The sequence below is a fragment of the Phascolarctos cinereus genome, unplaced genomic scaffold (assembly GCF_003287225.1).
Source record: "Phascolarctos cinereus isolate Bilbo 61053 unplaced genomic scaffold, phaCin_HiC Scaffold_726;HRSCAF=1367, whole genome shotgun sequence".
Taxonomy (NCBI): domain Eukaryota; kingdom Metazoa; phylum Chordata; class Mammalia; order Diprotodontia; family Phascolarctidae; genus Phascolarctos; species Phascolarctos cinereus.
This window is the reverse complement of record NW_027556098.1, coordinates 166,260,736-166,286,493: the sequence shown is the minus strand read 5'-3', so window position 1 is coordinate 166,286,493 and position 25,758 is coordinate 166,260,736. Positions and strand designations below refer to the sequence as shown.

General features: G+C 35.9%; 1 protein-coding gene across 5 annotated transcripts in view; it reads left to right on the top strand.

Annotated features, from left to right (window-relative positions):
• QTMAN (queuosine-tRNA mannosyltransferase) overlaps window positions 1–25,758 on the top strand; it is a 444,567-nt gene that overhangs the window by 229,536 nt on the left and 189,273 nt on the right. For all 5 annotated transcript variants that reach the window (XM_078146835.1, XM_020984733.2, XM_020984731.2 and 2 more), the window contains one exon: window positions 5,234–5,407. In XM_078146835.1, coding sequence (XP_078002961.1) covers window positions 5,234–5,407 — 174 coding nt within the window. The remainder of the gene's footprint in view (window positions 1–5,233; window positions 5,408–25,758) is intronic.

The following is a 25,758-nucleotide window of genomic DNA, read 5'->3' as shown; positions in this document are numbered from 1 at the left end:
CTCCATTGTACCCCTTTAGAGAAGAAGTATTTTGTTTAAAAACAAAAATACTTTATTAATACTGAAACATTTTTATTTGTTTATTTTCATAATTATGTCTGTTCTACTTTGGATAAGTATGTGTTTGGTACACCTGAACAATCATTGTGGGAAAATGAAACCTATTTTTCCTATTATACATTCATTTCAATATGCATGGAATCATCACACAGTCATATTAAGGAAGGAATGTATAAAAATAATCATTTCTCAATTATTTTGAATCTTATTTGGCATAGATTTTAAATTGTATACAAACATGAAGAGTTGCAGTTATATTTTCTTTAAGAGTAGTTATCTAAATATTTTCTGATTTTCATGTCATGAAATACTGTCTTTGTTGATACAGAAAGAGCATAAAAAAGCTGATCTGTGCTTTGCTGCACTGTTTCTTTCTGAAGGGGAAATTGACAAACATTAAGAGGAGGTGAACTGAGATCATCAGTTGACTTCTTAATGGAAGAATGGTACAAGATACATGGGGGGAAAATAGGAGTGTCAGAAAGCAGTCCAATTCAGATTCTCTTTAGAAAGTATTGTCCCTGCTTGCTCAAATGTTTCTTTAGTTTTCCTGCTGACTTCTGCTTTTATGGGTAATGTCAGTTTTCTTTCTTGACCGTGCAGCTGTAAGGATTTTAAGGATGACTGACACACAATCTCACCTTAAATATAGGTTTCACTAACCCACTGACTTATGAACACATGTCCTCACTCTATCTTATGACCTGTGGGTCGCTATTACAATATGTGACATATGGTGAAAACAGACTAGCTGTAAAACATCTCTCAACTTTTGTTACAGTGTTACGTTGGAGTCCTTCTTTCAGGATGTGTCAGCACTTCTAGGGCTCGCTTCTTTGTTCTTGCTTATCATTTATCTAACCAAATTGGGACTCGAATTTTATGCGACAACAACAAAAATTGGCCTGCATAATAATGACAACAACTACCCCCATATGTCTAGCACTTTAAAAGCTTACAAAAATGCGTTCCTCACAACAAGACTGTAAGGCATATAGATTCTGCTGTGTCCCCTTCCGCCCCTCCATTGTATAGGTGAGCAAACTGAGAGTCCTCAGATTATCAGTTTAAATAACTTACCAGTCATATATGAAGTGTCTGATTCAGTATCTGAACCCAGTTTCCCTGATTCCAAATCTAGCTTCCTTAGCTTTGGGGATCAAATGTGGCAAGCTTTTGATTTCATTTTTGCTGCTTTTGGATATCTCAAATATTTGAATTGCTTTACACTGAAGATTTGACTTGGTGTTCCTGTGTTGTTAAATTTGCATTTTTCACTGGGTATTTGCATTCTATGGATGTATTTTTATATCTTCTTTGATTTTTTTACCTTTCTGCTGCAGTAGAAGGGATTAAGAAAAAAACAAAAGTCACTTAATCCTCCTGGGTCTTATAAAAGGGACCCTCAGGTTCACTTTCAAAACATAACACTGATTCGTTACTTACAAATGTAATTAATATTTATTATGTCACCTTCTTTATTCCTAAAGGATGCAACAAAGGTGTCTCTGTACAATTTTGTACTTGCTCTGCCCATCTTATTCTGCTTGTTGTGACCTCTGTGGCCTTTAGCAATTCACTTGTCCTTTCTGCCTAACAGTTTTGTATCGCTAAAGTAAAGGAGTTAGACGATGTGATCTCTACAATCCCATCTAGCTCAAATTGATTAATTTTTTTCTCTTCTTTTCTTTTTTTTTCTTTTTAAGAATGAATCAGCCTGCTTACAGGCATGATGTAATTAATGATCAGCTTAGGAGCTTTGACCTGCTTCCTTTCTCACCTGGGTCTGTTTAGTTCATTCTTAGTCAACCTGACCCCACACTTGGACACTCACCCTATTGATTCCAGATTTCATGAGGGTACCTACCCAGCTGGCTTTGCCTACTGCAGCTCAAAACACCCAAGCTTAAGAAATTTGCCAGCTTCAGCTTCCGTGGTAGCGGGGATTACAGATGTTTGCAACCCATGCCAGGCTGGCATGTGAAATGTTTAATGTGCATGGTAATTTTCTACATAACTTTTGGAACAAATAACAAATGTTTATAATACATGTCACTTTGACTTCCCATGGTTTCAGAAAGGAAAGGGTATTTTTATATATATGCATCTATATCTGTCCAGCTATCTATCTATTTATCTATCAGTCTACCTATTATCTGTCTATCTATTTATCTATCTATATATTGCAGAAGGCATGGATATGAGTTCAGATGGCAGTTTTTCTGTTAGTTTGAAATAGAGCTTCAATTTGGCACTTCACTTGTATCATTCTGATGGACCATTACAATTCAGAGTATGTTTATTTTAGGGCAGCTAGGTGGTGCAGTGGATGGAGTACCAAGCCTAGAGTCAGGAAGACCTGAGTTCACATTTTATTTCAGACACTTACTAGCTGTATGACCCTGGGCAAGTCATTTAACCCTATTTGCCTCGGTTTCCTCAACTGTAAAACAAGCTGGAGAAGGAAATGGCAAACTACTCCACGTATCTTTGCCAAGAAAACCCCAGAGAGAGTTAGACACAATAGAAACAAGTAAACACCATGCTTATTTTAGGGAGACAAGTGACTTAGTGTTTTGGCTTTTGAGGGTCATTAGTCCTAATGATTGTTCTGCCTTTAACTTAGAATCATTTCTTCACTGGAGGAAAAAAAAATGAGTCATTTGCAAAATTGTGATAGTCATTTCTGTGTAGCTACAACATATTTTGGAAAACTGGAGATAGGTTAGATACTGGAGAGAGTAGTATGATCTCATGGAAGAAAAGTGACACTAAATAACCTTTGGCAGAGAATAGAAAGGTGCATACTATCTTTGGCACTATGAACAATGGTGTCACAGGGAATTCTTCAACATCAAAATTACTTAAAATAATGACTTTTCTTTATATTAAGTGTGAAGCCAAACAAATAATATATTTTCAACATTATATATATATATATATATATATATATATATATATATGGAATTCCATCTAATACATATTGCCAGTGAGGAAAACTGCACTGTTATGTAGGTGAGAAAATAACACTAATCCTATCTGCCACATAGAAGCACAATGTAAAAAGTCAAAAGGTTTACTTACTTGGCATTTTTGAAACATATTCTTTGTTTTGAAATATCATGTGGAAATAGGCAATCTTGGTGGCACTGTGCAAAGACAGGCATTATTTTAGGGAGAGAAGTGACTTTGTTAGTGGAGTTGTGAATGGGTATGGTCATGCTGGAAAGAATTCTGAAATTTTCCCAAAAAAGCCTGAAAAGGTAGCAAAAATGTCTATATCCTGTAACCCAGTGATCCCACTGAAAAACAGACAAGGATAGGGTACCGTATACGTCCAAATATATATAGCATCACTTTTTGTAGTAGCAAAGGGCTGAAACAAAAGTATTAGGGGAATGGCTAACCAAATTGTGTTAAGTCATTATATCATAATATTACTGTGCATAATTAAGGATAAATGGAAAGAAGACTGAGATTCTTAGGAAGACTTGTGTAAACTAATACAGAGTAAAGCAAGCTGAAGAGGATGCAAAATAATTTCAACAATATAAATGGAAAGGAAAATAAGAATCTAAAAAGCTATGTAATTATTATAACCAAGAAGCCTGACCCATAGATAAGTTGAAAAAAATGTACCTCCATCTTTTCTCCGCAGAGGTGGGGGACTGTGGTTTGGGGAATATTTTTTAAGTCATTTCCCTCATATTTGGCTCTTCATGTCTCCATTTAGGATTTTCTTGGCAAAGATACTGGAATGGTTTGTCATTTCTTTCTCTAGCTCATTTTACAGATGAAGAACTGAGGCAAACAGAGCGAAGTGACTTGCCCAGGGTGACACAGCTAGTAGTGTCTGAGGCCAGATTTGAACTCAAGAAGATGAGTCTTGTTGACTCCAGGTCCAGCACTCTATCCACTGTGTTACCTAGCTGCCCCAAGTGAAATATTACTTATACTATCAGGACTCAGTTGACACGTTGGTTCATTTTTGTTGGACTGTTTTTATAAAACTTTTATAAGCTTCTTTTATGATCCTTTTTATAAAATGATTTGATACAAGGAAAGACTTTAGACAAGGGAAAAGGGAACGGATATAGGCAGGAAATGAAGGTGATGTCAAAACAAAATGTAATGCCATGTGACCTCATGAAGTAATTTACTTCCATGTACTTCATCCTTCCCTGCTTCAAAATAAAATGGAGCTTGCCATATCCCTTTAGATAATAGGAATATTTTGATTAAAAATGATAGTAAGAAGTTGCAAAGTAATGTGCAAATTTTAGATTTTTTAAAAATAAATGCTGATTGAAATATTTGTAAAAACAATCCTGAATATACTTCCCTCCTTATGTTTGAGAGTGGAGAATCTGTTGGTGAGGACTGTTGCTCGTGAAGTGCAGATCTAGCCATGCGACCCCCCTATTTAACCAATTCCAATATCTTCCTAATGATCGATGATAGAACAATAATATAAGCTCCTTTGTTAAGTTTTTAAAGTCATACACAACCTTGTCCCGACCTATCTTTCCAGCTCCTTTGGATATTACTCCCCCCTCTGGCAATCTGCAGTCTTTCTGGCCCTCACAAATAACACTCCATCCCCTGTCTTCATGTCTTTGTACTGGCCATTCCCTATGCCTAAAATGTGCTTCCTCCTCTGCCTCACAGAATCCTTCTCTTTAAGATGCAGCTCAACCACTCAACCTTTCCTGATTGCCCCCATTTGCTAGAGCTATTCACCCCTCCAAAGAACCTTGTATTTAACTATTTTATATATATTTGTATTTGTATTTATGCTGTATATGTTTTATATGTGCTTGTTATCTCCATCCCCCAGCTCTACCCCCACTCCCTGCCCAAACACCAGAGTGACTGTAAAATCATTGCAAGTATGGATTGGAAACTCATTGCAGGTATGGGTAGTTTCATTCCTTCTGCTCATATCTCCATTGAATAGCAGAGTGACTGGTACATAGTTCAATAATAAATATTTCTTGATTGATTGAAGGGAAGACTCACCAGCTGAGTGTGGAGGCAGGAGGTGAAAAATGGCTAGTATAACCAGAAATGACTATGACATAAAAATAAAAAGCATAAGTAAAACTTTATTTTAAAATTCCTACTGTGAATATGGTCATATCATTTGCCTCTGTCCTTTCTATTTTCCTTACAGTTTAGTGGCTGATGTCGTGGTTTTCAATTCTGCTTTTAATATGGAGTCATTTCTTACTTCTATTGGAAAATTTATGAAGCTGATTCCTGACCACAGACCCAAGAATCTGGAAAGCATCATCAGACCCAAGTGCCAAGTTCTATACTTTCCAATCAGGTTTCCTGATGTGAGCAGGTCGGTACATTTGACTCTTTTCCCAATGTTGTATCGTAAATTACTGTCTCAAATCTGTAGAAATTTGTGGTACGTCCTGCTGTATTTTAGCCATTCCTTTTAAACACAGTGAAAGAATATCACCATGCCATGATTTACAAAGATTTTATCTCATCTAAAAACCAATACAACATAAAGTGAATAATGCTGGCAGAGATAATTGTACACAGTAGGCACTTAATCCATATTGGTTGAATAAATGTGAGTAGTAAAAAGTTATTTGTCTTCTCCCTTGTATATTTAGAGGCAAGCTTTTAAAATTTCCTGGCATCTCTTTTTTGTTTTTTCATTCATCATTTTGTTTCAAAGGATCATTTTCTAACACTTTTTAGCCACACTGACCTACTTGCATAACTGTGGGTACCTTTTAGAGTAAGAACTCTATTCAATTCCAAATTAATAGAGTGACCAGAAATTCAAATGGATGTTAAAACTGGTTACTGAGATTGCCTTACATTCCTCAAGGTGTTTTATTGTTATTTTTATTGTTGTTGTTTTTCTTTTTTTCTTTTTCTTCTTACCTATATTATTATTTACCGGCAAGTGATTAGAACTGAACATCATGTTAATGGAGAGTCAAGTTGTGTGGTTTGGGCTCTACATGTATTTGAAACAGCTATTTTCTCTTTCTCTGTTACTAAGAAGGACATTTTTTATTACCCATGCTGCTGAGCCCATCCTGAAATTAGCAATGGGTTATGTGGCTCCAAGGGAACATTCTGGAGATCCTTTTCACTTTTGATTAAACCTGGCACAATTGTTTTTCCTATCAGAAGGAACACTTCTCCCTTGCGAACAAGAACTTTGCTTCGGTGGGATTTATACTAGCTAGAGATATCACAGTTTTGCAACTGATTATATTCCTAAAAAGAATGCAGAGATGGCTTCATTTTTGCTGAAAAGAAGGTGGAACAATTTAATGATAGCACATGCCCTGTGAAGTATTAATGTAAGCATACACTGTGCACTTTTTGAATCCATGTGAATTTTATTTTACTGACACTCCTCCCCAACCTAGCTACATAAAATAATACATAAAATAATATGTTGTTTTCAGTGACTAAAACTCATTTCATCATAAGTGATATAATCTTATAATTTCTGAGGTGGCTTACAAGTCATCTCACCAATACTCTTTCATTTCACAGATGAGGAATCTGAGACACTCAGGAATTAAGTGACTTTCCCAAAGTCACACAGCTAGTTAGTGTAAGATCTGTGACTTTGCATGAAGTCACTAACTCAGTCCCATGAGCTGAAGGTCTTTGAACATTTCATGGTGCAGGTGTATCCCATGAGCTGTCCATTTGTTACACCTCTCTGTATTTATGTGGTATTCCTACCTTCTTTTCTGGTCATTCCTCATTGATGTGTTTCACTTACATGAGTTGTCATTGATAATATTTTTGTTGCCTTTTTGTATTTATCTTGGCAGCTTTCTACTCTCTTTTAGTTCAACTTCAATTTTATTTCTTTGTCATAGTGTTCCATAATTTTGAGCCATGTGACATGTTTGGGAGAATACTGGTGTTAAATAGGTGATGTTTTGTGTTAAGGAGCAGCTTCACTTCATAGAAAAGACTGTGCAGTTTCCCAGATTCAACCCAGGATACTCTTCCTTCCCAATTAGTGTTGTTATTAATCTTCCATACCCACTTAATATGAATATAACACTGTACTAAATCAGAGTACTTCTCATCTAATCTCATGTTGTGGTCTGGGTAACATGTGTTCTTGATCCTCTGGCTTCCTTTTATGGATTGCTAGCATGTGACCTTGTGCAAATTACCTTTCCTCTCCATTCCCAGTCTGTAAAATGGGAATATTAATACCCATGTCAAATGCCTTTTGAGATTTTTGAAGGAAATCATATTGTAAGCAATATTAAATAAATACCGTTATCATTATTTCTTTGTTTTTTTCAGATTTTCTTCCTACTGTCTTCTCTGTGTGCAATGAGAACTTCAGTTTTCTTAAAATTTTTGATCACTGATTAGCTGAGTCAGGTTTGTAGAGCTGAGTGAGGTTTTTGTTTGTTTTGTACAACATAAGGACCTCATTTTTTGATAGCAGTATCTAAGTTTTACATGTATATTAATTATACGCAAAATATAAATATTAACTGAGGGAGCAATAGAGCATTTGATTTATTACCATAATGGGACTTCTAATAAAGTTTTGAATTTTTGAGATTTATGTACATCTGATAGCATTTTCCTACAAGATTTTATGTTAAATTAATAGGAAAAACACCTGCAGAAATCAAATATAGTGTATTAATTTAGACCATATTACCAGAGATAAATCTAGCTTAAAGGAGACTGAGGAGAAAAAGGTTAAGAAATATTGCGACCAACCTAAGGTTCATAAAACACGGTCTTAGCCCAGAGTGTTTTTTCAGTTATTTTTCAAATGGTAATTTGCTTTATCCAAACCAAACTCATATAGTGTAAGTAAGTGATTATTTGCATGAGTGACAATCATTTGAATGCCTGCAGTATTGGAAAAATGGATTATTGCACTGAGATGTTGGGAAAAATGTTTAGAAATTCTAAAGGCAAAATAACAAAGGTGATTTTTCCTTTCTTGTGACCTTTTTTTTCCCTTCCCCATATGCAGATTTTATTTGGCCTTGTGGCAAAGATGAACAGGAAACAAAAAATACTATTATGACTATGACTGTGATTTATATCATTTTTAAATTTTAAATCGCTATGGAATACATTATTGAGAAGAAAAAAGTATATGTAGATTTATCATTTTCTAATCATTAATTATGGACTTCTATTTGCATACCTGAAAATAGAGAACTATAAAAACTGAGTTTGATAAGTAAGAAAGCAGAACTAAACTGATCACCAGTTAGGAGAAATAATTATACCTGAAGAAAGATTTCTGCTCACATGGAAAAAGAACCTAAGTCTTGTGTTAATGGCCCTAGTACATGGGTGCTACTTTAATACCTACCTCGATTACTTGGAAGTCACATCTGGCATCCTCAGTTACCCAGAACAGTCTACAGTTGTGAAATAAGCACACATACCAGAAAAGCCTCAGAGGAGCCAAAAACAGATTTCACGAAGTGTTTGTGTCAAAACTCATGTACTTTACTCCTAAGAGAGCCCCTCAGTCAGCATATTTAGTCTTATTGTAGTTAGAATGTGCTTGGTTATCTGCTTTCCTGCCTACCCCATACAAAAGAAGGGGGTAAGATTGCTGTTAGACCCAGCCATGTTAACAACAGCTGAGAGCCTGAAGGGAATGGACACCCCCCCAAAAAAAAGACAACAATAACCATAAGAACCTTAAAGAAGCCCCACTATAGAGCCAAGTTTGTGGGAAGAACAACCCTATATACTGCAGTAGGTCCCAAGTACCTTTTTCTATTAGAACACAGAATGTAAGTGATGTTTAAATCAGATTCCATTAAATTATATTCTAAATACTCTGTTTAAAATGTCCAGGTTTAGAGGCAGCTGGGTGGCGCTGTGGATAGAGACCAAACACTTGGCACTTACTAGCTGTGTGATCCTGGGCAAGTCACTTAACCCTAATTGCCTAAAAATAAAATAAAATAAAAATAAATAAACAAACAAACAAACAAACAAACAAATAAATAAATAAATAAAATATCCAAGTTTTATGTAATCTATTTTAGAAAAGTTACCATTTTTTAAAAGTGTTTTTAAATTTTTTTTTTAAGTATGGGCATTTGAATACATTTCTGTTATCTTGAAATTATACTTAATTGGACTACCTCTATTCTCAGTAATTCTAGATAGTAAGTGTGGTAGCTGTAAAGCATCAATTATATTATTTAATGGTCTAGAAACTTATATATGCCACTTTGACACTCCTTGTGTGACCTTGAACAAGTCACATTCCTTGAGTCTCAGTTTCCTCAACTGTAAAAATGAGAGAGTTGGACCAGGTGGCCTCTAAGATGGTGCCTTCCAGCTCTCTGGATCTTGGAACCTATGTGTAGCGCCCTATTGTGTGCTCATTCACCCCTCCCGCACTCCCACTCCAACACACTACAATTTATGTAGTGATTTTTTTTTTATTGATTGTTGAACAATTTTGTATCTCATGGTAGAAGAATTCCAAAATATTATGTATGCTAAACTACTAATGGAAAATAATTTTTCCAGCATTCAGTTGCAAAATTATTCAGTCAGAAATTTAGCTGACATGAAATATGGCTATGTAAAGTTTGCTGTAAATTAATACTATTAAATTGACAAAACAAAATTCTGAGATAAAACAAAAACTGGTTTGTGTAAGAATATATTTACTTTGTTTTTCTCACCATCAAATGGTCTGCCATACTTTTTTATAAATGATGGAATTAGTGAGAATTTTTGTAATTGTTGCTTTGCCTTGGCTCTTAATATTGTTGACTTTTTTGTATTTATTATTATCAGACTTTTTAATGCAAGAAAGGACACTAGAAAGACAAATCTATTATTGACTGAGAGGCCTTTCCTGTTTTTTTGATTTCTGTATCTCACCTATACTCAAGTGAAGATGAGGTTATTGGGGAAAATTTGCACTCTCTTCTGTTTCCATTGGCCAGCTGAACTGCAGGTTCTATTTTCAGGCTCCTTGACTTACTCTCAACCTTTTTTATGACCAGTAGTTTTTTTCTGAGTTGCAGGCACATGGGCTGAAAGCTCTGTATTCTTTCCCCTTAAAGAGTCCTCCTTGAAGAGGGTGAAGAGGTTGAAGAGAAGAAAGAGCATATTAGATGGGGATTGAGGAAACTCAGGTTATCATTCTGTCTTCATCACTTACTGGTTGTATAACTTTGGGAAATTCACATCTTTTTTCTGAGTATTGTTTTCTTCATCTGTAAAATGGGCATGATAGCCCTTGTACTACCAATCTCATGACATTGTTGTGATGGTCATGTAAAAAGAAAATGTGTCCAAGACCTTTTCAACTATTAAAAATGTTGCGGGATAAATGTAAGATGCAATATGGATGTAGCATGGGGTAGAGGAAACAGCTTGATGTAATGGACTGGGTTCTGTACTTGGAACCAGGAGGCCTGGGTTAGAATCCTGTCTCCAGTGCTTGTTAATTATATGACCTAATTTTTTTTTGAACCACATTTACCTAATTATTATTTGGCTCTGTTAATACTTATACCACCTATACTGAGGGAAATTATTATTCTCTATTACATTAACGACCAACTATTAAATTAGGATTGCAGTTTTTTCTTTATTTCCTCAATCAGAGACCAGCCCTTGCAGGTCATTCAGTCAGACTCTGAAGGACATTGCTAATCAGTGAGATTGCTCAAATCCTCTGGGTACATGCTCAGTGATCTTGGGTGGGATCCCACCTAACTAGAAGACTTTACAAGCAGAACCTAATCTAGGTGAATTCTTGCCCTTGGGAAATAAGCCCCTGTCCTTGGAACCCTCTATTAGCATTTAAGGTGACCCAGCTTATGACGGAGAAAATCAGAATGGGCTGGGTAGAAATGGTTTCCTTTGTCCAGATTGCTGGAGGCAGCTGAGTCTTATGATCAAGTCATGTTCTTAACAGAAGGAGCTGAAGACTTTTAGCCCACCTCTTCATTAATATGTTCGCCCCTCATTATTTGTTCACCAATCATGATTGGTTTCCTGTGAGGGGCACCTCCTTTTCCAAAGGTGTTTAAGCATTCAGGGATCTCCATGGTTTTGTCTTTGACTGTTTGATTACTGAGAGAGACCACTGATCATCAATTTATTGATTATTTGCTAGCCTAATTAATAAATTTTTATTTAATTACCCAGAAACTCTATCTCTTAGGCTGTTCATTCATCACAATACACAGGCTTGTTATAAGGAAAGTACATTAGATATCTTTATATGCTGTGAAAATGTAAGTTATTGATCTTGTTATCATAATCATTCTTAATCCATACAGGACACAATTTCTACTAACTTTCGTTTACCCTCTCATTCCTGATGATTCTTTTGACCTGCAAGTGCCCCTTTCATTTCCCCATCCTTCATGAAATGGGCCTTGTGCTTTTTCCAAATCATGCTCAAATACTGACAGACATTCTAATTCTACCAAAGTGGAAGGAAGAAGTAGATTCCTGCTTGCCCCCTAGTTAAGTGAATCTTAATGAATAAAGTGCCGGAATTCTACTTTGGAAGACCTAGAACTCCGCTTACTTGTTGGGTCGCTCTGGGAAAGTGGGGTAACCTCATTTAACCTCTTAGTATCCCTAAGTAACCCCCTAGGACTATGTCCTAACTAAAAGTACCTGTGCCAAGGGAATCCCAGATCCTTTAAGTCACCTCTTAAGAGGGTTACATTGCGGGGATACTTAAAACTGATAGAGCGTCATTCTACCCCACAGTGAAAGTAGAGCAAATATAGGGCTGAAGGACAGCTTTACCAGTCATGCACATAGAGCTCAAAGTTGAAGCTATCACATTCCAAATCACTGTATTATTACTGGAGTAGGAAAGGAAGAGGAAGGGGAGATTTTCCCTTTTCATACCAAGAAAGTTCACTGTTTTGTTTGGAGAAATTGGAGTCAGGAAAACCTGAGTTCATTTAATGGCTTGTATGATCCTGGCAACTCATTTAACCTCTACAAGGCCCAGTTTCTTTATCTGTAAGAAGGGGGTTGTGAATGCCAAATGAGATGACATGTAAAGTGCTTCATAAACCTTAAAGCATTATATAAATACTAGCTACATTTTCTCACTGATCTCTTTTTTCCTTACATGGCTTCCTATGTCTGAGGTAACTTCCAACTTCAAACTTTAGTCCCGGGGCACACATAATCCTCTTAAAGGTAGGGGAGTGCTTTTTACCAGGTATGTCTGCCAATGTTACAATCTCCTTATAGAAGACAAAATCTAATCCTTTTAGCTGAGGGCTTCTCTTCTTCCTTAGGCATTTAGATAGAGGCAGGGTTAAAGGAAAGGACTTTCCCCTGTTTTTTCTCTACATCCAGTCTAATGCACTCTTACTTAGTAACTATTCCTAAATAATATATCGTATGCTGTCATCTCACCAGAAGATGACCATAACCATTTAGTTATAGATCCATATGAGTGGTTCACGAATAGCAAACCATCATATTGAAGAACAAGGGATACCAAAGATAAATTTCTGTTTTGTCATGATCCTGAGTCTTTTACTGAAAATCTCTGTTCACACTTTCAGGCCTAAAGAGGTTCCATTCTCCTCAGCCTCTGGTTTTTAACATTAGTTACTTAGCAGTGATTGGTTCTTTACATATATTGATCTTGACAGCTGTTACCAGTCCTTCTTCTCCTTCCCTGCTAATGAGATCTAAGCTAGATTCCCTCTAATCCTGCTTAGTTCTCTAGAAGGGTTATAAAAACTAGAGAAGACCTGGGTTGGGGAACGTCTCTGATATAGTAGGAGGGGGGACAGGCCACATGCCCTACCTAACATGTCATATTATTGAAGATGCCAAGATGGTGAAAAAATCCTTCTAAAAACTGAAAAATGCAGAAATGGGTCGCCTACCATAACAGATTCCGGGAACAGTACTTTTACTTTTGGACAACGGAGAAATTATCTAAATGGTGGAAAGTAACTGGAGTTTATGGTTTTCTATATTAGAATTGTATATATGCTATAAAGGTCTCAGGATGTTGTTATTTACATAGAAGGATGGCTTTTCAATGGAAGAGCCCTCTAGGTCCTCTCCCATTGAATTATCCATATTTTTCATTTAGCCAGCTAATAACAGGATCATATAGGATTTGTTCATAGTCCCAATCCATAAGACTATACAGAGATTATACATAAAGTGAATTACAGAAGTACGTCTTATGTCCATGAAAAATATCTCCCTCAAAAGTTTCCTAAAAATTGTTGATAAAAATGTCAAGGGAGATTTCACCTGAATTGGATAGAATTTAGTTGGACAAAAGATAACAGAAAAAATTTCTAAGTCTACCCAGAACAATTTTTATATTTTTGTTTATCACAATCTGCACTCTTCTTCCTCAATCCTTTTATGTTAGGGAATCTTCAATTTTTTTTAAATTTTGATTTTATAAATTTGACATAAAGAGTTAATTCATTGTCATTCTAATAAAAACCAATGGAAAAGTCTCAATTTTTAATCTTTTAAAAAATTTCCTCAGGAAGCAACTGGACCTTGGGCTTTGAACAACAAAAGAAAAAGTGTAGTTTAACATTGAATATGTAAAATAAAGTGAATTGACAAATATGATAGCTTCAGTCTGGTCTCAGGTGCAAAATGATGACCAATGAAACCAGTATCAATCATCATACAGTTGTGGCCTTGCTGGCTAGTACTTAATATAAATGATTCCAATTTTATTATATCTTTCCATTTTGTTTTGCAGTTTTATTGCCTATTTCTGCTTTCTAGGACTCCTGGAACAAAAAGGTATCACTGAGAGAATCAGAACCTATTTTCTGACAAGTTCCCTTGTTTTATAATGGAACATGACTTCATAGAGTGAGAATTTTTATAAACAGAGAACTGTGACTTACCTCTCCCTGTGTATATGATTGTAGAGGAGGGAGGGAAAAGAGGTAGATTGTTTGGAACAGCCTCATTTATTGAGATCTTAAGGATTTCTCTTCACACACTTCCATCCATCTTTTCTATCTATCTAAAATGTGGAGCCAAAATAGATGTTTATGGACTTTGCCTAACTAATTTAGAATCAAAAATGGAAAATTTTAAAAACAGTGTGAAAACTTTAAATGAAAACTCGCAGGCTGTGCAAACAAAGGCAAAGAGCCTCGGGGCTTTCTGAAGAATTTTTATTAAAGAAAACACTTATTTTACATTGCAAAACGGAAGTGTCAGAAAACAACAGAAGATCCGTAATTTGAGAATTCATGGATTGATGGGACAGAAGGCAGGCGACTGGCCTCCCCACTGAAACTTTTTGTTTTCAGTTGCAAATTGTTCTGAATTTTTTTTTTTAAACTTCGTCTCTCCATACTATAAGTGGTCACATTTCTTAGATACTGCAAATGATGTATTGACAAAAGATATATATGTATATATGTATATGTGTATGTATGTATATACATACATATGTGTGTATATGTATATATATAATTCATATTAAAAATAGTGAAAATACTGAGGTTATTCTCATTACAATCAAGTAAATTGGAAATACCTTATTAAATATTGACTTAAGGGATGGAAAATTGATCTTACAAGAAAATGATTTTGTTTTATAGCCTGAAGAATGTCCCTGTTTTCCTGGAAATGTTCTGGCTACCCAAAACAAAATGCAAAAATATTTCTTGGAATATAATTTTCATTTCCTATGTTTACTGAATTAGAAATCTTAAGAATTTATCAAGTCCATCTTCTGCCTTCACCAGGAACAGATGAAGATTTGAATTTAGTTTTTGAAGTTATCCATCTAACATTGCACATTGCTGACTGTCAGGAAGACAAAAATTTACTAGAAACCCTAGCTGTGTACATTGATCCCGTATTCACCTGCAGATTCTTGAAGTAAACTGCTGTTTATTCATAATAGTTGGGAAATAATATCCTATGTTTAGAATTTCATAATATTTAGTTCAGTGGAAATTAAGGGCCTACTGTGTCCCAGGCATTGTGTGAGAGTCACAGGCAAAATGGAACTCAAGTGGTTATATACTGTTTAGAGTGGTATAGGGCATGTTCACCAATAAGTCAATATAAGATAGTGGGAAGAGGTATTAACAAGGGAGGGTGTTTCTCGGGGGTGGGGGGGTGCAGTGGGGACCAACTAGGGAAGGCTTAACAGAAGAAGTACAGAAATAATACTGAAATGGTTGCTTATCCAGCTTTTATACATTCAGCTCATTGTCAGTCTTCTAGAGTAGCTGTGCACCTTGAAATAAACAAGAAGATTGAGGTCAGCTAAAAGAGCTGCTGTTGTTGTTTGTCTTAATTCTTGAAGAGGGCCATGACATCAGGGAGGTGATGCCATGACATTAAGTGAATTGGACTGAAGTGAGGGAAGCTGTGCAAAGTCACCAGCCTCACTCTCTTCTCTGGAGCCATCCAGGTCCAATGGCAAGATCTAGGTCAAGGGACTAGAGATGGCTCTCAAAAGAGCCCCCTAAGGCTGAGCTTAAGTCACTTTGTTCTCTAGGAGAGGAATGGAGCTGTATCCCCAGTCTTTGAACACAGAGCACAAGGTACCTGAGTTCAGATAAAATAACTTTGTTATCTGATTCCATCTATTTACCTGCAGTTCAGCCCTGAGGCTGTAACTGCTGACTTTGAGATGGGGATCAGAGAGGGGAACAAGAAGAGTGTACAGAAGAAATACAAATGAGGATAGCATGGTAATAAGTGGAAGTAGCATGTGTGTTCATGTGTAAAATACATGTGTGTATATATGCATGCATGTATGCTCCATTGTGGTTGGTATATAGAGTATGTGGAGAATAATATGCATTAAAGCAGAAAAGTCTTGTATTTACATCTTTTCTACCTTCTCCTTACTTCTCTCCCTCCCTTACATCTCTTTGAACTTTTTTTTTTAATATTTTATTATTGGGATATAAATGTTTACCTTAGGAATCCTATTTATTTTATTTTGTGCATTTAAAAACACTATTCTTGGAAGGAAGTGTATAATCTACATGAGTGGGAGTCATATCTATACGAAGGAAAGCTTGTATTTGTATAGTGTTTAAAGTCTGCAGCATGCTTTATCACAACTACCTTCTGAGGTAGGGGTTAAGAGCGATGGTTGTTATCTCCATTTTAAAGATGGCCAAATTGAAGTTTTGAGACTTGGACTGACCTACTTGCTCAAAAACGGCCAACTTGTGAACATCTGTGGTAAGATTTGAAGCCAGGTCTTTCAACTCAATATCCATCGCTCTTTCCAATACGTCATGCTGAGTCTATGAAAGCATGAATCCCTAAATTGCTTAAAGTGGTGGTGGTGTTGTTCAGTTGTTTTAGTTGTGTCCAATTCTTTGTGACCCCATTTGGGGTTTTCTTGGCAAAGATACTAGAGTGGTTTGTCCTTTCCTTCTGCAGCTCATTTTACAGTTGAGAAAACCAAGGCAAACAGAGTAAAGTGACTTGCCCAGAATTTAGTAAGTGTTTAAGTAAGTGTCTAGGGCGAGATTTGAACTCAGGAAGATGAATAAGTCTTGCTGAGCTCTATCCACTGTGCCATCTGGCTGACCTCAGCTTTACCACACACATGCGTGGTACATGTATATAAGAATGATAGAAGGGGCTTCATCAATTCTTATAGCACATAAAGAGGATACGGCCTTGACTGTTTCATTAATGTCTGTTATTGATTTCCCACAAAATGTTCCTTGTTAATATCATGTGATCAAAAGTTATAATCTTTACTTGTCCTTGATTTATTCATTCTTATATTATAAAATTAATATCAGCTTGTGAACTGTTACCATCAAATCAGTTAAATGAACAGGATCAGGCAGTGTATGACAGTGTAAAGAACACTGCTTTGCATTCAGAGGTCCTGGGTTTTGTGTTCTAACTCTGTCATTTACCATCAGTGTGACCTTGGGCAGCTCACTTCTGCTCACTTCAATTTCCTTATTTCTAAAATTAAGGGATTAAATGGACCAGGTAGCTTCCAAGGTCCCTTTCTGCCATAGATCTATAATACTGTGGGTATATAATTATAGGAATCATCCTTTGTAACTAGTCTGAAATTAGAGAATTTTACTTTTTTTTTTTCTCTCCATGATTCTATGTAGTTCAGTTCAACAAAGTTCTACCATGTATAAGGTCCTTTGCTAGGTGTGAGAGATACAAAGATAAAAATAAAATCATCCTTGCTCTGAGATAGCTAATGTTCTTTTGGGAATATATATTTATACAAGTAAGTATGTACAAAGTATAACAATATAAAGTACCTAGGTGTTAATTAGCCTATTTGATGAAGAAAAGTTTTCAGCTATTGCTTAAAATATCCTAACTTATAACAATTTCCTACCAGGTAATTATGTATATAGGACATTTCTAATTCAGCTCACTTGTTAGCATCACCATTCTTCATACTTGCATATTAATATTATTTAATATTTCCCTTTATAATTTTATTCATAGAAAGTGAGGGCTTTATAGTGAAAATCTAGTCATGATTTTCTTTATGTGAAGATGAATATTGAGTATCATTCATAGGGAACTTAGATGAAATGTTTTTACTATGTTAAATAATTAACATTTATATAACTTTATTTTTCTGATAACTACAGTAGAAGCCAGTTTTACACCCACTCTAAAGTTATATGAATACATATGTGTGAGGTAAGAAACATAATTTGTATGGAAGGTTTTGTCATTTTCTCTTAATATTTTTTTGAGGAAGTTTCAGATGGACTAAACGTATATATAAATGTACATATGCTAAATATATATGTATATATACATATAAGTATATATACACATTTTTTATTTATTGCATTAAATATTTCCCAATTACATGTAAAAAATTTAACGTTCAGTTTTGAAAATTTTGAGTTTCAAATTCTCTTCCTCCTTCCTACCCCTCTTCCATACACAGAGAAGGCAAACAAAATGATATCAATTATACATGTGAAGTATGTAAAACATGTTTCCGTGTTAGCCATGTTGCAAAAGAAAACACATATACACATACAAGAAAAATAAAGTAAAAAAATTATGCTTCAATCTGCAGTTAGAGTTTATCAGTCCTCCCTCTGGAAGTAGATAGCATTTTTCGTCATGGGTTCTTTGGAGTTACAGAACTAAATTTCCTTAAGAAGGTCCCATAGCTACTGGTGAGACTTTGCACAGGCTAAAACTGTGGTCCTTCTATAACTAGGAGGTGTAAGAATATCCTATGTCCTGTGCAAATAAAGCATATTGCATGCTTACTATTGGATATAGAACATACCCAATGAGATCTCATACTACTAATAGCGTTGACTTCTTTGCAAAGGTCACTGTGAGCTCCTCCATAACTATATAATATCACTCTACTCAATGGCTACATCTTGTGAATTACTGAGTAAGTAATTGCCGTAAGCAAATGTGTAAGATAGATGAAGTTTGTATCCTAGGCTTTTTTTCCATTTGATGCTTCTCCATCCCCACTTTCTAAGTGCTCTGTGTGAAGTTCTGAAGACAGAGCACTTCAAGTGTTTAAGGAGATGGAATTTTAGTAAGGTTCTAAAATATGGATACTATTTTAAAGGATAGGTGAAAGCTTGTAACAAAATAGAGAAGCAAGTTTGAGGGAAAGTAAGTAAACCAGTTGATTGAGAGTTGTATATTTTTGAAGGGAAGTGATGAAAATACTCCTCCATAGTTTGGTATGTGGAGAGTCAGATTATAGATGGCCTTGAATGTCAAGCTAAGTTTTTATCTTAGCAGTGGGGAGCTATTGATGGTTTTTTAGCAAAAAAAGTGACAGTAAAACTGTTTTTAGGAGAATGATTTAGTGGTACTTTCCCTAATGGATTGGATTGTAGATAAGGAAAATAAGAGGTTATGACAGTATTCTGTGTGTACAGTGATTAGAATCTGAAGCAGGGTGGTGGTAGTGTGGAAACATGAGGTCCCTGGCCGGTTGTTGAGGCCTTTTGTCTGGAATGAGGTTCCATAGAATGAAGTTCTGTTTGTTCTCTGATCTTAAGTACCAGTCCTTACTCTTTTAAGAGGCAGCATGGTTTCATGGCTAGATATTAGATTTTGAGCAAGAGGACATGGTTGGAATTTCAGCTTTCCTACTTAAAACTTGTGTACTCTTAGAAAAATAATTTAATCTCTGTGGACCTCAGGTTCCTCATCTGTAAAATGAGGGAGTTAGGACAAAGGCCTCTGTCAGCTCTGAGTCCTTTTAACTTTTCTTTGCAGCTGTGAAGAACTACTGACCAGGAGTTTTGTCACCCTCATCCTGATGCAGGGTTGAAATACAGATATTAACTAACTTTTCTCTCTATTCTGATTTATAGAAAATATATACATAACCATTTGAATTTTATTTACTGCTGTCAAAACAGGTAAACAGCATGGTCAAATTAAAGGGAAATTGTAAAATCTTATCAAGTTTGAAAAGCGTGAATAATATTGTTGATGCTTATGGTAGACTCCAAACAAATACTGATTTTTCACCTATAAGCTAACATTTAACAGTGGGTATGTATACTCCAATAGTGTTCTTTGCCCTCTGCTCTGTTTCTCTTCTCTGTCTCTCTGTCTTTATCTCTCTTTTATGTCTTCTCTCCTTCTCTCTTTCTCTTTCTCCTCCCCCCCCTTTCCTTTTCCCTCTCCTTCTTTCTCTCTCTTTCCCTCACTCTCCTTCTCTCTCCCTCTCCTTCTCTATCTCCCCCTGCCCCCCTATCCTTTGCTGGTATTCTGAGTCAAGTGGACTATAAGTCCAGTGAAAGGGAATATACTCTCTTGTGGCTCCAACTTCTTCCACTGTTTTGGGAAGAAGAGGTCACTGAACCCCAGTGTGGTGCTGTAATTTTAAAGTGACTGTATAGTTCCAAGGGAAAGTGGGTATCACCAGAGTCATGGATTGCTTGACTCCTTATGAACCCCAACTTGTATGTTTTTGTTTTTGTTTTTTTCACTCCTTTAAAGGGGCCTAAATGTTACAGTGGAACTATAATTCTGGAGTGGCCATACAGGTGTTTGAGGAACCTGGACTCTACCACAGAAGAAAATTTTCCTGCCTGTCTTTCATACCATTTTCTCTGTCATTATGTGTGTGTATATTCCATACCAAGTTAGCCCTGCTTGCTTATTAGGAAGCTAATGGCACCTAGATGAGAATCAGAAATGAACCAAATTCTGGTTTTACAAGCCAGAAGTATTACTCAGAACCTTCCAAGGTATGAACTTTGGTCTGTATGTGTATCATGGCTTCTTCAGTAGTGGGCAATGAGTTACTGTTAAGAAGTACATACTGTACTGAGGCTAATAGGGCATATAGGTCTTAACTTCTCCTCTTTTATTGGTGGCTCCCGTATTACTGTGTAATGGTTTGGTAGTTCTTCTGTCTGTTCTTGTGAACATCTCCATTCTCTGACATCATACTTAATGCGTCAGTAAATCATGGTTCTCACTATCCCTGTTTCCACTCATAATTTCTAGCATCTTTTCTGCTGTCTTTCTTTCTTTCTTTCTTTCTTTCTTTCTTTCTTTCTTTCTTTCTTTCTTTCTTTCTTTCTTTCTTTCTTTCTTTCTTTCTTTCTTTCTTTCTTTCTTTCTTTCTTTCTTTCTCTCTTTCTGTCTTTTTCATCCAGAGACAAGGTTTATTAGAACATCCACCATATTGGGCAGACTCTTAAGGAGTCTAAACATTAGTGAGCTATTGGCTAGATTATAAGAAGCTGAGCAGTGGCTAGATTGTAAGATGCTACCTGCTTTCTTTACTGTCCTTCCTGTCTTCTCTCTTCTTTCTTTTCATTTTTTTCTTATGTCTTCTTCCTCCTTTCTCTTATGCTTTTTTTTTGTATTTCTCAACTTTTTTTTTTGGCTAGGCAGTGGGGTTAGGTGACTTGCCCAGGGTCACATAGGTAGTAAGTGTTATGTATCTGAGACTGGATTTGAACTCAGGTCCTCCTGAGTCTGGAGCCGGTGTTCTATCAACTGTGCCACCTAGCTGCCCCAATTTCTCAACTTTTAATTAGCCTTTCTGTTTTAGCTTTTAATAAGCATCGTTATGCACTGAAAGTACTTCTTTTCTTCTCATTGCTAAACCAAGCACTCAAAATTTCATCGTGTAATGTTTGAACTTTTGGTTCTTAGGAACAATTTTCATTTTTACTCTTTGGGGCAAAATTTTTAATTTTCTTGTGGAGTTTTGGATTTCTGCATATACTGAACATCTGATAGCCAAGTAAGAGAGGCATTAGTGTGCTAACTTGACTCCTGATAAACCCTGGGATTTTTTTTTTCCACTCATTGGAAAGGACCTCAGCACTAGGTGGAACTATAATTCTGGAATAGCTGTACAGGTGTTTCTATCATTTGTAATCCATGAATTTTAAACTAAATTAAAAAACATTTTTATATACATCATATGCCAGGCACTATGACAAAGAAAAAATTGAAACAGTCTTTTCCCTCAAGAAGTTTACATTCTATTGGGGAGAGTAAAAACGGAGTTTATAGTCATTTGAGGTGACATGGATGCTGGATAATAGAGGATTCTTAAATTTGCCATAGTTAACCTACCAAACAATTCACACATGTGGCTAATTTTAAAAAATTCTCTGTATACACATCTGTCTTTCCCATTCCTGTGAATTGATGTATCTGCTGGTACTAAGAGTTAGAAAATTAAAGATGTGTAGTACTAGATATATGGAATGTACCTCTTGTTCCCCACTGGCCCAGAGTTGCTAATAATTTTATTTCCAAAAAATATGACATTTTTTGGGGCCTCCTCCTGTAGCCATTACTAAGAAGAATGGTGCTGTAAGTGACAGAGTATTAGACCTGCACTCTTGAGTTCAACATTTACTAACTAATCCCGAGCACATCTTCTAACCTCTCTCAGCTTCCATTTTTCCATGTGTAAAATGGTGGTAATAATAGCACTTACCTCAGCAGATTGTTGCAATGATCAGGAGATGATATATGTGTAAAGCACTTTGCAAACTTTAAAAACCATTATTGTTGTTGTTATAATTATCATGCTGTTATTATCATCATTACTAAATGGTGCTACTGACTATCTGTTGAGCCTACTGAAATACTTAATGACTAAGGACCCAGATACCTGTCTCTGATGACATCATGGAAACCATGTGACAGTGGGCCTTCCCAAAGCAAATTTTAAATATATATCTATATATCTATATATCTGTATATCTATATCTATATATATATATAATGTGTATATTCATATTCATATCTGCTTGTGTTGAAGGATGTTTGCAAGATTTATGTCTGGTTTTGTTGTAGGAAATGCATATTTTGTTAATTACGGAAAGTACATTATCCCATGATGGTGCCTGGGTACAAATTCTCTGGCTGGTCATGATTACCATGATGGGAAATGCTTTTAAAGGGTATTTATACTTGATCTTTTTTCATCATGGCAGTTGGCATTCCTCCATTTCCCATCTACTGAACTTTCAGTTTTTCTCTGCTGTTTTTCTGGGGTGACATTGAGAATTTTTTACCATCTGATGAATGCAGATGTATTTTCAAATAAAAAATGTCTTACGCATTTGTTCTTCCTTGCTACTCCTTTCTTTGTCAGAATATTCATGTAGCTGATAACTAGTTTGCTGTCTTTAAATACCTTTTCATACAGTGTCTGTAGCAAGTTTTAGGACTATCTTTTATAGTTCTTCATGAAATAAGGTATTTTCTAACTGTGAAATTTAGCCAAAATAAGAAGCAGTAGCACTGAGTGTCTTTAAAATTATGATAATATCTTGTATTTTAGGTTACACCTTTCACGTTGAAAGATTCCAAAGCACATTGCAAATGGTTACAAATTATACAGTGAAGCATAGTCACCATTGTGTAGTGAAACATGGCAGCTGTTTAACAGCTTATAGCAACACTACACAGCAGGTTAGGGTAGGAAGTGAAGAACACAGATTCACTTGAAAAATTGCTAGGGGGAGTGAGGTAAGCAGAATGTAATTACCTAAGTTGGATTTTGGCCAGTACATAAGGGCTAACACCTCTAGTTTTACAAGAGATCGCTTTGGTTCTTCAATAACTATACATTTTCTGCCACCTAACCCAAAAGAAGGATCTTTATGCCAACTTTGAAGACTGTCAGCTGAAGTTGTAACAATGTTTCCATACTGACTCAAGAGGAAAAAGTTGTACTTTTGTTAAGTCTGTGATGGTGCTAAGACTTCAGATGTTTAGATAGGTAAGTATCCATTTTTCTTGAATTGTTTAGCTGGAGTCCAACGTGAAATTATGTAACTAGTTCTCTTTCATTCTTCTATTTTTGTAATCATCAGATTGCTTTTGGAAGTCTAAATAAACACCAAAATTTTCAGTTAAGAGAACTTAGTTTAAATTCCTAGCTCTGCATGACCTTGGACAAGTCATTTAAATTTTCTGGCCTTTCCTTTCCCCATCTGTAAATTAAGTTAATTAGACCAAATGATCTTTAAGGTTCTTCTAGCTCCTCATCCATGACTTATCTCAAATATACTGAGCTTTTGAACCATGATATAGTCACTAATGTAAATTATTGTAATTTATAATTACATTGTAAATATAATATAAAATATATTACTATGTAGCTATGTGGGTTAGAATACAGTCCCCATCAAAACACCATGCAAATGGTCAAAGAAAGGAAGTTACTGATAGAGAGATCTATCAGGCCAAGGTAGAAAACAGGAACAGAATCTGGGAGAAATAAACCCAGTAAAAAGGAAGTAAGATCAAGCACATAAGCCATCCCAAAGTTAAGAACAATGGAGGAAAATCAGATTTGACAAATGAAGATTGGAAATAGGAAAAAAAAAAGCTTAAAATAAAGAAGTTCTTTGCAGTGTCCCTGGTTTTCATTCCCTTTGGTTATTAATAAGTTGTTTTTTTTTTTAAAAAAAAACCTATTCATCTGAAAACAGCTTAGGTAGGATCATGCTTCATTTAAAAGGATGGGTGTTTTCTGTATCAGAGAGAAATTATGTATCTTCTGTTCCTATTGTCTTATTTCAAGTAGTCATGCCCGTTAAACATAGATATGCTGTGTTCAATGTAGGCAGTGGCAGTTTAGGTCAGTAGGTGATGTGAGCTGCAGACAGGCAAACTGAGATTAAGGTGGTCTGTTACCCAGGTTGGGTTTAGCATAAAGAGGCAGATTGAGGCTGGGACAGGATAATTGTTCGGTTAGGAATGAGGCTCAAGACTGGGTTAAATGGCTAGACAGTCCCAGAAAGAGTAGACATGACAGATTAAAGGCCTGCTTCCTGGCTTCCTCTGGCTTCCTCTGGCTTCCTTCAAATCCTAGAAAAATCTCGCCTTCCACAAGCAAGCCTTTTTCAATTTAATTCTAGAGACCTTTGTCCTTATTTATCTTGTACAAAGTTGTTTGTCCATATTTGATTGTACATTGTCTCCCCTCTTAGATTGTGAACTCTTTGAGGGCAGGGTCTGTTTTTTGCTTTTCTTTGTATCCCTAATGCCTGACACATAGTAGCCATTTAATAAATGTTTATTAACTGACTGACTACTCATGAAGATCGAAGGTAGAATTAGTGTGTAGGCGGGCTAGAGGTTTGGTCATCAGGCAGAAATTAAAAATGGAGTAGCCAGTAAGGCTGAGGATAGCTGGGAGTGGCTTCCAGTAGGCCTTGTGCTCTGACAGAAACTTGAATCTTCTCTTAGGTAACTCAGGTCTTCCTTTGCCGTCTGAGGTAGCCTTTCCTAGGCTTAAAGAGCTTAGGCCTGTCAAAGCAGGGATTCCTGGCAAGGACTCAAAGCAACTGCTGCCTTTTTCTCTTGGGCAATAGAGGTCATTTTTCACTACTGACCTTTAAGTGCCTATTAAGGAAGAAATTTTGGGACTAGATGATGTCTAAGGCTTCTAAAATCATGATTCTTGGTCCTCAGGTCTGTGCCACTTTCCTGATCTTGGTGATGCCCTCCTCCCTTACCCTCACTACCATCAACTTTTGTTTGTCAGGAAGTCTGGAAAGGGCCTCTTCCTACTTTGATATTCTACTTTATGTAGAGTTTTAAATTTTCAAATGTCTGCGAGCTATAATGATAAAGGTAAGAAAATAGTGATAGACTTCAATTATCTTTTGAGATGACTCTTATTTCTGCCATCCCCCTTGCTGCAGCTTCCAAATCAGACTCGTTACTATGGATTTCTATGAGAGAAGTTTGAAAAAATTCCTTAATCTGTTTTGATCAGTTCTATAATTGATTGAAATAGAATTGCTGTAAGTAATCTATAAAGCTTCTAAATAGAATGTTAAATCAGTCTTTAATCTGGAGGGCTATTCAAAAGTGAGGGGGAGGGAAAATCTGTTTTATTCAGTCATGAGCATTTTAAAATACATTTTAATATTTTTACATAAGAGGGAAAAAGCTCAACATTTTTGTATCTGAGGACTTGTAAGTTAAGTTTATGCCTGAAGCAAATTCAAATGTTCAGGTTATAAAATTCCTAAAAACAGCATATAATGGAAGCACTGACAGACCTTTAATCATACTGATGCTATTATTTCACCATAAAAGGCTATGCTAGTTGATATATATTATAGTACCTCGGTGATAGAGAAAATAATGTTCTATCACTCTAAGAACAATATGATAATCTGATTGAGAAAGCTAGGGAGGGGGTAAAGCTAATAGCTTTGC